General features: G+C 53.6%; 4 protein-coding genes across 4 annotated transcripts; 2 read left to right on the forward strand and 2 right to left on the reverse strand.

The window, feature by feature from the left end:
- Positions 1-724: 724 nt before the first annotated feature.
- CABS01_01247 (uncharacterized protein) lies at positions 725-1,757 on the reverse strand (the record flags this gene model as incomplete). Its single annotated transcript, XM_060534627.1, has 3 exons — positions 725-913; positions 1,049-1,204; positions 1,662-1,757. The coding sequence occupies 3 exons, from the start codon at positions 1,755-1,757 to the stop codon at positions 725-727; spliced, it is 441 nt and encodes a 146-aa protein (XP_060401705.1).
- Positions 1,758-2,356: 599 nt separating this feature from the next.
- Positions 2,357-2,515, forward strand: CABS01_01248 (uncharacterized protein; the record flags this gene model as incomplete). The annotated part of the gene is made up of 1 exon (XM_060534628.1): positions 2,357-2,515. One exon carries the CDS (start codon positions 2,357-2,359, stop codon positions 2,513-2,515), a length of 159 nt encoding a protein of 52 aa, XP_060401706.1.
- Positions 2,516-4,964: 2,449 nt separating this feature from the next.
- CABS01_01249 (copper fist DNA binding domain-containing protein) lies at positions 4,965-6,535 on the forward strand (the record flags this gene model as incomplete). The annotated part of the gene is made up of 3 exons (XM_060534629.1): positions 4,965-5,040; positions 5,236-5,394; positions 5,478-6,535. The coding sequence occupies 3 exons, from the start codon at positions 4,965-4,967 to the stop codon at positions 6,533-6,535; spliced, it is 1,293 nt and encodes a 430-aa protein (XP_060401707.1).
- Positions 6,536-10,265: 3,730 nt separating this feature from the next.
- CABS01_01250 (uncharacterized protein) lies at positions 10,266-13,271 on the reverse strand (the record flags this gene model as incomplete). Its single annotated transcript, XM_060534630.1, has 4 exons — positions 10,266-10,963; positions 11,035-11,603; positions 11,661-12,095; positions 12,160-13,271. The coding sequence occupies 4 exons, from the start codon at positions 13,269-13,271 to the stop codon at positions 10,266-10,268; spliced, it is 2,814 nt and encodes a 937-aa protein (XP_060401708.1).
- Positions 13,272-13,385: the final 114 nt, after the last annotated feature.

A 13,385-nucleotide genomic window follows, 5' to 3' on the forward strand; every position in this document is an offset into this window, starting at 1 on the left:
AACCCGTTGCTGGGCACCTGGCTTTGAGCAGTCGTCTTGACTATCATGAGAAGTTGGGAATCAGCTGAGGTTACATTGATGCGAATACGTTACAACTTGATGTTTTAATCACAAAGATATGCTCTGCTGTCTAGGCGCCAGTCAAGGGGATCAAAATGCCCCAGTACCTTTCGCCAAGCTTGCAGGCAATGAGGCACGTGTCAGGAATCGTTGATTTCTTAACACGGTTCCAAGTCACAGTCATGACTGGTACCCGCAGAGCGTTAGTATCGAGGCTGTGAAGTTGCAGTTTGTTCTTGGCGACTCCTGTTGCTGCTACCCTTAGTTTTAGTGGCAGCAATTGGTGTCTCTTTGCTGGTTACGAAGTAATACCCAAGGTACTCCTTGAGAGTCAGTAGTTCATTTACTTTGAGCGCAGACGTTGAGGTCGGCGTACGTAAGGTAGATGCAACTGACGACCTTTGAGATCCAATGGCCATGTACGAATGAAAGCGACGTTCCTGTCCTACCTTCGGCCACTTAGCTGGTAGAACAGTCCAACGAGCTGCTGGGCACGAGCATATATACCCTGCATGAGCTTCAATTCAAATACTGCGCAAGTATTATCCGTGCCTATAGCCGTATGTTCATAAGAAACGGCATGCCAAGTATTGACCAGCGTGTGTTTTGTGCCGCCGTCCTGACCGTCGGAAACTGGAGTCTGAAGGATCATGAATGTGTCTGTTCAAAGTTGTGGTGCAACTCCACGGGCACTCCAGAATCTGAACCCCAGACTCCAGAGTGCCAGTCCACGCTTGGAGCACCAGCCGGTCTCCACTGTCGGATCAGGACCAACAAGATTGTGTTCGAGGACAGGTAAGGTCATCACGTAAGTAGACTGTTGGGAAGACACGCGAAGGTAGGTACGGATAGACTACTGTGTAAGCAATACGGAACGAAGCGCCGTCCGAGCCTTGAGGTGCATTGTATTCATCGGCATGATTCGGGGCGTTTGCATCCTCATCCTCATCCCGTCTTTACCGTCTTGACCGTCTTATCCGCAACGCAGCAAGGCTGCATTGTGCCTATATTCACACTCTGCAAAGAACTTCCGGATAACGTACTTAGCATCCTTACACCGTACGGGATAGTCGGACGGGATCGGGACGGGTGATTGTCTCGCTTGTTTCACCCAATACATGTTCTGAGGACTGTTCTCTGTGTGCTAGTGTGAGTAAGTATGAATACCTCAAGATACACGGGAGTTGATGGATAGGTTGGGCTGCCAAGGCGAGATGAGATATTGAAGTCGCAACAGTCGAGGCAAATACCAATCTCGAGGGACATAGTAGTGCTTGCCACATGCCAGTTTTCAACTGAGGTCTGCATCCAGCTTCTTGAGGTATTCGTATCAGTGTGAGGAACTCCCGCGCGATACAATGTGGCGTTGCTCTCATGATCCCCTTCTACCTTAGGTACCCAGGTAGGTATGTAGGTAGGTACTTGATCGCCTTCTTAACTCCCGCGAATGAACCTGATCCTTCATTCTCGCCCAGTAAGGCATGTCACAGATTACCTTTCTCTTACCTACTCAGGTCGTTCCTCTGAACATCTACGCCAACTCCAGCTACAGCCCCAGGCCCAGCTGTACGGAGTACATAACTTCATGGGACTGTCTGTACCTGCCCACATCCAGGTCGAACGGGGCCCACCCCCCATAGAAACGGCTCCAAAGACCCAATCATGGCCTCCAGACAGTCTGCAGGTGGTGGATGCATGGGCGAACCCTCCCTCTCTGGCTCCTGCCTGCCTGCTGGCTGCTGGCTGCTGGATTCTGGAAAGACCTGACATGAAGACCAGGGCACCCGCCTCAGGCATGCACCCTTTCGCGCACTTGCATTTCACCATTCCAATTTATTCCGTTCACCACCACTACATACATGGCACCGGGTCATGGCCATCGCCGTTGTCGTGGCCCTTTCCCGTCCTCTGCCTTGCGACTAGCTATTGCCATTCCGTGCCATTCTCTCCATGGGCACAGTTAGTTGCTAACCGAGTCGGCCTTCACCGTAGCAAGTTCCTTGTGCTGAAGCAGTAAGTAGGCACGCAACACACCTCGATCAGTCTACCTTGATGTACCTGTTGGGGCCACAATCAGCAGCGGCGAGAAAGAGAACAACAAGAAGCACAATAAGATGCTTGAGAAAGCAGGGAAGAAGCTACCGCCGTCCCCGCCGTCTTTGCCCGTCACTCCAAGTCAACCTCAGGTGCCAGTGTGGCCCAGGGAAGGTAACCGCGCCTCGCCTTCCTGTCCCATGCATCATCTCAGTCTCACCCTAATCCCAATTCTTGAAGGCGGAAGGCCCCAAACATTAAAATGGCTTCCCACGTCCGCCCCGGCGCCTGCCACTTCACCTTGCCACCTGTCCCACGTCCCTTCCCATTATTCTGCAATCTTTCGAGAAACTTCATCGTGTCCACGGAGAGACTACCTCACTCTCCTGCCCGTCAGGCGACGCATCGCTCCCCTCCTTGAGTATCAAGGCAGGACACAGCTTGCGCTCCGCATGCCACTGACACACACGGAGTCTCCAGACAGGGTCTCCAGTATTTACCAGGTTGCCAGTCGAGGCCACCTCACTTACACATGAGAAATTATTGCGCCTTTCGTCGAGCCAGCGCAAAGTCGGCCCTTGGAATAACCTACAGCGAATACGACAAAAGGTATAACTAGCTATCGTGCAACCCGATCTTACCTTGTGTCCTGTCCTTCAACTCTGGAATGAGGAGTCCCAAAGTCCTGGATAGAGTATCCGTACGACATTACGAATACTTTGCGAGTTTACCTTAGTTTGCGACCGAGTCATCGCCTACTTCCCCGCCAATCACAGCCGGCCCCTCAAGGTACCAACACACTTCTAGGCTACCGTTCAAACCCCCCGTTCTCAAGGTTCCCACCAGCCAAGGGCCTTCAGAAATTCAGCGACCAGCCACCATCTCGCGTTATTAGCTCCGACGACCAGTCTCGTTCACTGCCCTGAAGGCTGAATCCGCCTGCCCGCCCGCCCTTGGCCGACCAAACTCCCGACCTCTGAACTCATCTACTTCGGGCTTCACCACCGAAGGACCGCACCGCCGACCAACCGCCGACCAACCGCCGTCATCTCCAAGGGCCAAGAAAGCACCGCTCGATCCAGCTGCTCCCCTCGAGGTGCCAGTGTCTCCGTTTTCTTGCAGCTTTCCGCACCCTGTTCCTACTCCCTACGACCTACAGATACAAAGACAGTTTCGACCTTTTCCCCCTTGCCTCGGGAATCTTGTTGGAATCCCATTGCACAGGTACATACCTACCTTACCTTCTTTCGGCCACAGTCTCTCCGACCGTGCCTTGCCTGACACAGTCTGCAGCCAAGCTACCTTAGCCCAGCTGTGAAGAGGGCCAAAGGCTACCTACGGATACCTGTCAGCGAAGACGTACAGACTTGACTTTGACGCCATTCCGCTGCAGACCTGCCACCGTGCCAGCAAAGGAAAGAAGGGAACCTCGAACCCCCACCCTACTGCGCAGCGCTGCTTCCAACCCCTCCGATCTTCACACCCTCCAGGGCCTCAACGCCTAGCTGCGACTGGTCGGCTGGTTTACCCCCCGCGTCTCCGAATCAGAGTCTCGATTTCATCCCGCCTCCCTGCAACCCCAAAAACCCGGACACTACTTCATACGCTACACTAGGCGAGAGAAGAGCTGGGAAGGCGCCAACACCGGCAATCGCTGCACAGCGCTGCACGGTCTTCGTCGACGACCACGGTCCGCCACACACCGACCACATCCTGTTTGTTGCACATGCTCAGCCCTTGCGCCCCAGGTACAGGCCCTGTGACGACCCTCACTAGCGACGACACGCTCAGCTACCCCTACCAGACTGCTCTACAGAATACGATACTGGCAGCTCGTCTCTACGGGCCCTCTCCTGCGACGTACTGCTCTACACTGTCTCTGCCGTCCTCTGTCGAATCTTTTTGAACCCTTGTTTTCTCGATTACTTCTGTCACGGACTGCTGAGAACAAAACCTTTGCTGTCGGTATTCTACCTCGCGTGCGCCAACCTGGTTGAGGCTTGAACAACTGGAGCAAGCCCAGACACAACATTGGAAAGGTGATGAAAATTCTCCACTCAACACCCACCACTCGACTAGACTTACCCACTTGTTCCGGACGTTGACATCGGTCAATTGGTCCCAAGTACCTCCGTACCTCGAAGCTTGGCCGACCCTGCCCTCGTCCGTCGTCCTCATCTCTTTTTTTCTTCTGATTTTTATGAAAATCTTTTAGCTGCTATCCGTATCCGTATACCCCACGGATATGTCCTATTCATAGACCTCCACACTTTGTCGTGCTTGGCGGTCACTGTCACTCCAGTCTCTCCCCTCTTCTTCACAAGAAAAGAAGAGGCAAGAGGTCCGTAACCCTCCCAGAGGACGGACAACACAAACAAACCCTTGGCCAAGTTCCCACCACCAACACCCCTACCACCACCTCCCACCTACCACCTCCCACCTACCACTTACCACACACAGTCCCAGCACCATCCGTACAGCCGTACGTAAAGTACGGACGGACAGACACCCAGAACCCTCCAGCTTCCGCTACCGGCCGGCCCAGCTTTTAGCCATCGCACCCACGGCACCCAACCCAACCAGGGGCACTGGACTAACACGGCCCCCCCCCCCCAGCCCACGCCAAACATTCTGTAACGAGACCGAAGAGCTCCCGCTCCACGCTCCAGGGCAAGAAAATCCCACTTTCCAGGCCGACCCGACCTACCATATCCTCGTCTTCGACTCGACCGTTTCTTTGCACGCCTGCCGACCGCCGATTGTCTTCGATCTCTCTCCTTCCCAAACTCTCGTGGCGGGGGAACTTAGAATCGCTTTTTTCCTCCCAACCATTCATCCCCCATTTTGCTGCTTGTTTTGCCTCGCCCGACATGATTATCGACGGGGAGAAGTATGCCTGCGAGGCCTGCGTTCGGGGTCACCGTGTTAGCAATTGCCAACACTCTGGTAAGTTCTTGGACCTTTCATTGCACTTCTCTTCTCATTGCAATTGCACCCATGCAATGCAGCTCATTTAGCTATACCACAACATACCCCAAGCTACCTCTACCTCTTTCACTTGGGGGATTTCCTTCCCCAACTACGCCACTGAGCATCGAGATTCTAGCAAACATGTGCAGCTAACCGCTTGTTTTGCTGCAGATCGTCCCCTTCAACATATTAACAAGAAGGGTCGCCCCGTCTCCCAATGTCAACATTGTCGGTCGATGCGCAAGTCACGCTCTGCCCACATCAAGTGCGATTGTGGTGAGAAGACAAGCAAATGCGCTCACCTGCAACCTTTGGCCGATGGCCATAGAGGTGAGTCTGCCCTGTGCTTCTGACAAGTATTCGCCTCCATGATGAGAACAATCCCCTCTAACACTCATGTTCCTCGCGCGCAGAGACTTGTTGCTGTAATCATGGTGGTCGCTGCACTTGTAGCCACAAGAAAGAACCAGCCCTCGACACCGTCCCCGAATCCGACTCCGACAAGGAAGCCATCGCACCTCGGCCGAAGCCGCCCGTTCGCAGGCGGCGTGCGAATACGGTCCATTCTGATGGCATGTTGACCTTCGACGAGCACGGCCATCACAAACCAGCACACAAGCTCAACAAGGCTTCTCAGAAGTGCGGACCTTATCAACTCAGCCGTGTCAATTCCTTGCATAGCACCAGTAGCTTGGGCAGCCACTCCCCGGAGCGCATCAGTGACAACCCTCTCAAGGATCCCGTATCGGGCCGCGTCGCACCTGTTCCACAGAGACTAGTCAAGTCTGAAGCTGCTTCTCCACTCATGAGAGGTTCATCTGGTTTCCAGCAACTCAACAACCAGCTTCCGCCCCTTGATCTCTCTGGCATTGAGTACCCGACATATGTACCCAACGCCTCTTTCGACCTGTTTGGCGGATCAGGAATGTCGTCGGATCACGATGCGCCCATCTTCAGTGCTGGGCTGAGCGCTGCATCCGTGGATTGGAGCCATATCGATCTCACCGACAGGACGGACAAGTTTGCTCCTTCGAGTTACAGCCAGGCTGGCGCTCAGAGCTTCAATGGCATTTTCGATTTCGGTACGGGGTCCGAGCCAGCTCCCACCCTCGCCGCGACGACTTCGACGTCTGGGGAGGTCTCTGAAGTAGAGGACAACTTCATCGCTGGCGATAGTGACTACGACGGCTTCGGCACTGGAAGCAACAGCTTTATTCACCCAGCGAGTTTCCTTGCTACTGGAGCAGACCTGAGCACGATTGACTACGACAGCTTCGCCAAATCATCGAACAATAAGTTCATGGCAGCACCTTCTTCATTTGATGACGGCGGCCCGATTGCTGGCGGTTCTCTCACTTTTGAAGATGACCCGGCGTTCTGGGGTCAGCAATTCAACGACGGCATCGCCACATACCAAGAGTCGCCAGATGGCCTGCCTCAGTTTCAGCCGGAACCCTGGACAATGCCGTAAGCGTTTTGATATGATGACAGTTTCGACGCTTGCACGCCAATGATATCCAGTCCAACGACTTTTAGACGGCAAGTACAGGCGCAAGGGATGCGAGCATAGGCGAGATGAGATTTTGTGGTGGACGACTGGATAGATGCCCGCTACGATATCCATACCTTGGAGTTGGCGTAGACCTCTTGTTTTTTTCTTCGACTTTGTTTACATTTTACCCGGACAGCATTAGAGGCTATATCTTTCTTATGTTTTGACGTTAGGCTTGACCATGGGAATGAAAAAGAAAAAAGACGGGGCGGACGGCTCAAAAAAGAGTGACAGCATCTCATTATTATCACCATCATCAATTGGACTTGGCGCAAAGGCAACTGGGTAGCATCTGGGTGAGGCTATTGGGGATTGTTTGGTTACAGACGACGACGAATTATGTATGTAGGCCTTGGAAACCGGATTTTAGTGTGCAATTGGCTCACCCTCACGACATATCGTTTTCCCTCACTGCACATGAACAAGCTGTATATAGAGAGACCCCAGCGGTTTCGATTCCTTATTGTCAAAGTGCGAGGCAATCAAAATAGTATCTATATACAGGCGATCGCGGAGGCGCATTCACGTAGGATTATTCGCGTAGATTGATCGATTTGAGCTTTGCTGCGCATTTGCAACAGCTTTGCTTTCCATGGCTCTTACTTTCCCATGATACGGGCTGCAAGTGATGTTTCTCCCGCAACGACATGCAAGCGGGTCATGGAGTGATAGGAATGGTTCAGAGACGAAGGGGGCTTGATACATCGCCAGGTGACTAAGGTAATAGGCCACTGATCGAGATTCGCATGTCCGTAGTAGTGGGTAAAAAGGGTTCAACTGATCTGGCAATTCGAATTTGACAATCTCTTGGTGAATTACCTACTTACAAATTACCATGCGCTCAGCAAGACAATGCCTTGCTATTGATTTTCATTTTACTTTTTGACAAGCATTTGGCAACTTCATCGTTAACTGTCAAGGCAAGTCAATAAGTCAAACGGTGCACGAACCGGAAACTGAATGTGCCACCGATGTGGATGACGAATGCGAATGAGATGAGAGAGGGGCACAGGACAAACGATCTAATAAAATCAAAGCTACCTTGGTACGGATATACTTGGCTTTCGATGTTCGATGACAGGGCCCACATCAATCAGATAAAAGGGCCTTGCAATAGCGATTGAGTTATGCGGTCCTGGAGGAGGGGAGGGGGGGAAGGGGGGGGGGGGGGGTTCATTGTTTAGATGAGGGCTTGCATGTGTTTGTTCTGTGCTGCATCTGTTCTAGGTATGCACATCTATTACAATTACCAGTAGGGAGGTTATGAAGAGCACAGCACTGATGCTTCTCCCTCGTGCGCTGTGGCTAGGTTGCTTACTTTATCAGCCATTGGCTCGTTGCAAGTACCTGAGATTCACCACCCAGTAAATGGCATCCCTAGGTAGGTAGGTACTTGAGTGTTTCGATGAGCCAAACTCGAAGCAAAACGCAGCACCTTCGCCGAGCAGATGGCCGGCAGTAGAGGCGGGCAAACCCGGGACTCAGTGAGAGACAGGCAGTTGCAGCCTGCAGGCGTCCTTCGCAAACTGCCTTACAGGCTTACATACCTGTATCCGTACCCTTAGGGCTTCAGGGCTCCGTCGGGGGGCCCTCCTTTCCTGTTCCTGCATATCATCCATTCAGGCTGGCACCGCCTCACCATCGGCGTTTTCCACCATGCGCCCCAGCAGTGTTCTCCAACTGGCTGATTGGTAGGGTCGACGGTGGTCACCGAATGTGACTCTGTCCGGAAATCGTCCACGTCCTGTTCAATCTCCATTCAGGGAAGTTCCCCCCTTGTGCTGCATGGCACTGAGAGTGCCAAGTGGCCAGTGCCCACCGTTGTGTAATAATTCTCCTCCTCGGACCTCCCTCCCTCCACTTTCTTCTCTCCCCTCCTCGGGGCACTCACTCTCAAGGGGGATCCACCGAGACTGGCGTTTGCGGGAATCGAGAGGGACTGGGCAAGTTGCAACGGTGATTGATGAACCCACCCAAGCTCCGCGAGGACCGTGTGGATTGCGACTTGATCGCCCAGTCAGGGCCATCAGACCTCGGGCGTCCAAGGTCCGGAGCACACACTGGCAGATACAGTGCCAAACTCAATGAATGGTTGCGAGAAGCTGTGGACTCTATGGATAGGTATGCATAATACTTGGTGAGAGTGGAGGCTCACGACCAGGATCCGTAAGAATACAGAGCCATCGAGTAGGTAGGTAGTAGGTAGGAGCATGCACGCCGAAACGGTCACCTGGGCCGGCAACGGTGGCTGGGTTGGTGGAGGCGCCGCTGCCGAGCCAGAGTGTGGGTGTGTGTGCGACTATGAGAGTGTGTCATCACCTGCTGTCAACACCGGCGCGGCTCTCGGCGCCTTTAGACGAGGGAATGGGGGCACAGGGGGGGTCTTCGCAGGGGCTGTCCAACCCCCGTGGGCGGTGGCAGTCGATGATCTCCGGTGCTCGGGAGTCGGGACTGCAACCAATCGACGCAGACAGCCCTGAAGTAGATGCCGTACCATGTATGCGAGCGTATGTTCGTTTGCCTTGAGTCGCGGCTAACGTGCCAGAGACTGAGAATAAGTCATAACGGCAAACTCGGCAGTGAGAGAAGTCCGGGAGGTGTGGTACAAGAATAGGATACTTGCTTTCCAGAGTTCGGGGCACTACCCATCACAGATTTTCCCACAGAGTCGGAACCCAGTTTCGATACATTGTCAGTCAATTTACTCTGACGGCATACATCACATGGCTCTTCCTGCATGGGTCCAGCAGGCGCGCGGTGCGCCAGCTAGCAGGTTTTCCCATGTGCCGCTTCGAGATCGAGACTACCTACGCATGCTACAGATAGTTTAACTGTGATTTGGATAGAGGAAGGGGGGGGGGGGGTTCATTAGCAGCTTACCTTACTCTCGGGTCAAAGCCTTCACCGCCTTCCACCTCAAGCCAACGACCAAGTTTCGTAGGACAGCCCCCTCCATCACCCGCGCGTCGGTGACAACAAGGGGCGACCTGGGGAAAATGACATGGAGACTCCCAAGCGGTAGCATCTGGTGTGTGCAAGTATGAGACCATAACATTGAGCCATCGCCCATGACAGGCATCAAGGCGAGAGAAGGCTTTGGCATATAAGGATGCGGCTTATAGAGAGAACTGATTGTACATTACACTTCATATTAATACACTGATACTGAAGCACCCGGATAGGTGTCGCAAGCATCTGTATCTTCCACTGGCGGATAATAACCATATGGATAAACAGCCCGATTGATCCATATCAACCTTTCGCGCAACCACACTTGATCTCCTTCCAACATAGAGGCACTCGCCCACTGTTGCTGTCAACATCTTCAATAGTACCAAAAGTGAATTTTGCCAGTCACCTCTGAGTGTCCCAGAAAGCCCGTGTTCGGCGGTTGAGCACTATGCTGCTCGGTAGCTTTATGCTCCAGCTGCAGGAGCTGCTGTTGTTCCAGCAGCAGCTGGTGCCCCTGCACCTGCAGTTCTTCCTCTCCATGCTGTGGATGATGCAGTACCTGCTGGGACTCCACGACACTCCCCATCTCCTGTGGCTGCTGACAATCTGCCATTTGCTGCGCTAGCTGCTGTTGTTCATGCAGCTGCCGTTGCTGCCGTTGCTGCCGCTGTTCGATCCACGCAAGATGAGAGGGTTCCTAAGCTGCTTGTTGAGTTGCACGGACAACATTGAGGTAACCGACAAGCAGTAACGGCCGAGGGTCGAAGCCCATGTCTTCGTAGCTGAGCGCAGTGCGGTAGGCTGGTGCCTCCTCTGTCTTTTCCACAGCAGCTGATGAAAGAGTTGCTAAATCGGCTAGATGCTGCAGCCCCTGGCTTGCAGCTGCCTCCATAGCAGATGGAGCTGGAGCTGCGGCAGTATTAGTGGAGAGGCGAAGATGATCAGCAATCTTGTCCCGAACCAGTCCATCGAAGACGGAAGCTGGAAGTGAAGAGTCTCGGAATTCACCAAGAAGCCTTGTGGCCTCCTCCTTTGTCTTATCCAACTTTGCCAGCTCGACTAACGTGAGCACCGCAAGAACTGTAAAATGATGGTGCAAGGGCGTGATGAGTTGCGAATGGCCAATCAGGAGGTTGATCAGCTCTTGACTGGGCCACAAGACATCGGTGGACTTGGCGGATGGGTTGAGAAGATATGCCAACAAGCGGCAATGCCAATATACGAGGTGAATAACAGGATAAATGTTGGGCTCAATGTGGGCAGGCAGATCCTCACGAAAGTCTTCTACCCATGCATCCATAAAGGAGCCCACCATGCGGTCCGCAAAGGTTGTGTTGAGTGGCTCTTGGAAGTTGGTAATCATGGACGACGCACGGCTGAGGAACTTGGACGCACCTGCTATACAGTCAGTACCCTATAATACTCTCACACATAAATGGGCATAATTTCTTCAAAAGAACACTTACGGATCAGCAGATACGGCACTTCACCGATGACCGCCTTGAGGCCAGGTGCCAGGACCACGCTTTCATCTCGGATCAAGGAAGGCACCGCAGCACCCACGGCATTCCATCGGTCGAGCAAGACCAACGACCACCAAATCCTGACACGAAGCTGGCTTTCATTATCTGGGCCTGCTTCAGCCTCGGAAAGATCTGCCTTGGCCTGGTACAGCTTCAGGGTATTGGCGCTCGCTACCGCTCTGCCCAATAGGGATTCCTTGGGTGCGCCGATGGAGCCCAATGGTCGAATGTCAGCCTCAATAATCATGAGGAGAAGTGTCTGGAGGAAAACCAGGTTTGCAACTGCAGTCCGAGAGGTAGAATCGCTAGCCTCCCATTCTACTAATAGCGTGTGGGCGAGCCGGACATCTCCAGGGGTACCAGACTGGAACGAAGGGAATGAGTGAATGGTTCCCGAGAGAGCCTCTACAAACGCTTCCCGCAGAAGGCCGGGGCACTGAGCCAAATATTCTTGTATCAGCACCCTGCTGCTCGGCAGAAAGGGAAAGTAAGGATGAATCATGGTCAGGTAGCTAAGAGCTCTGTATTAGTCTCAACTTTTCAAGGGCAAAGAGAAATTGACCACGTACCCATTGAAAACCTCTTCATCCACATCCCGCGCCTGATCGATATCAGGCATGTCAGCCACAGGGCCATCTATTGACGCAATAGGGGGCCGTGGCTGCATGTCATTCTTAATGGGCAAAGCCATGGGCTGGGGTGCCAAGCCATTGGTGGCGAAAGGGGACGGTTGATAACGATCAGACGGTGTTGTTATAGGCTGAAGAGGGCGAGGCTCGGTGCCCCAGGCGACCTGTCTCTGTGGTGCCGGGGTAGAGATGTCGGTACTGGAGATGCTGGAGAATGGTCGTTTCCGGCTGGTGTCCTCACCAGGGCCTGACATGGAGTTAAGCATTGCTGCCGCAGAGGTCCAGTTTACCATTGACTCGGGTGGCAATGACTCACTTTGGATCTCCAACTTGCCCTCAATGCTGTTGATCCTGTCGGCAAGTTCTTTTATATATCTAAGGCATTGTGTGAGTTTCCGGATCTTGTAGATAGAGAAAGCGCGCGCCATCCTCAACTTACCCCTTGCTTGGACCGCGCTTCTGAGGAACACGGCTGAACATGCAGCGGATGCCAGACCGTTTGCAGTTGGAGCATGGGCTGTCTCCAGCATCTGACTGAGCGTCGCATTTGACCTTCTTTCTCCGACACTCATCACATGCGCGAGACACCTTTGACCGTTTTCTAGGCGGAGTGCTGTCACCCAGGGCATATGGTTGAGCAAGATGATGGTGGTCCATGGGTATGGACATGGACATATGTTGCTGTAGTGACTCTGGCAATGCTTCCTCGGGCACGTAAGAACGAGAGGCAGGCGGGAGGGGAGGGGGCTGATGAGGGTGCTGATGCGGATGCTGGTGAGGAGCATGCTGGTGCTGGTGCTGGTGCTGTTGAGCCTGTGTCTGAGCCTGCGTCTGCGCCTGTGTCTGCGTCTGCGTTTGTGTCTGGGCTGGGGTCGGGGCCTGGGCCTGTTGCTGTTGAGGTTGCTCCGAATGAGAATGGGAATGAGGATTGGGCATGATGCTACGAAGACTTGGGTCCTCGACGTTCATGCCTGGATCTGTGACGTGCATCATGGGCTCTGCTGCAAGATCCTGGCCAAGTTGAGCAGCCAACTGCAACTCCTCCACACTGGCAGAGTGGGACGAGGGCTGCTGTGGCGTGGGCGGCGGCTGTTGCTGGTCTTGGGGGTCGTCGTCCCTTGTAGCCGGGTGATAATAAGGACCGCCGTCTTGAGCTTCGGCCGATGGCGAAGGATAGCTTTGTATACGATCGGCTTCTTGAAGTCGCTCCTCTGGCAAAGGAGACGGATAACTCGGGATGCGCTCCTCGTCCATTCTCTCGCTCTCCAGCCTCTCGCTCTCCAGTCTCTCGTGTTCGAGCCTCTCGTGCTCCAGCCTCTCGTGCTCCAGTGGTTCGTGCTCCGGTCGCTCATCCACTGGTGCGTCGTGGAGTCTCTCTTCTTGTATGCGGTCATCGTTCAAGCCATCTACCTGGATATCGTCCTCTTGTAGTCGGTCCTCCCGCAAGCCGACTTCATGTGTTCTGCTGTCATCTTCTAGTTTGCTCTCTTGGAGATCCTCCACCTTTAATCTCTCTTCCTCGGTCGTCTCGCCTTCCTGCGTCGAAGTCATGGCGAGAGATGCCTAGGGTAGTCTGTGTGAAGCCGACGACTATCGATTTCGTTTCGCGACACTGCTGCGCAAGACACAATGGGGCCAATTATTCAGGGTTTCCGGGTGTACAAT

Source organism: Colletotrichum abscissum, assembly GCF_030869225.1.
Source record: "Colletotrichum abscissum strain IMI 504890 chromosome Unknown Scaffold_2.1, whole genome shotgun sequence".
Taxonomy (NCBI): domain Eukaryota; kingdom Fungi; phylum Ascomycota; class Sordariomycetes; order Glomerellales; family Glomerellaceae; genus Colletotrichum; species Colletotrichum abscissum.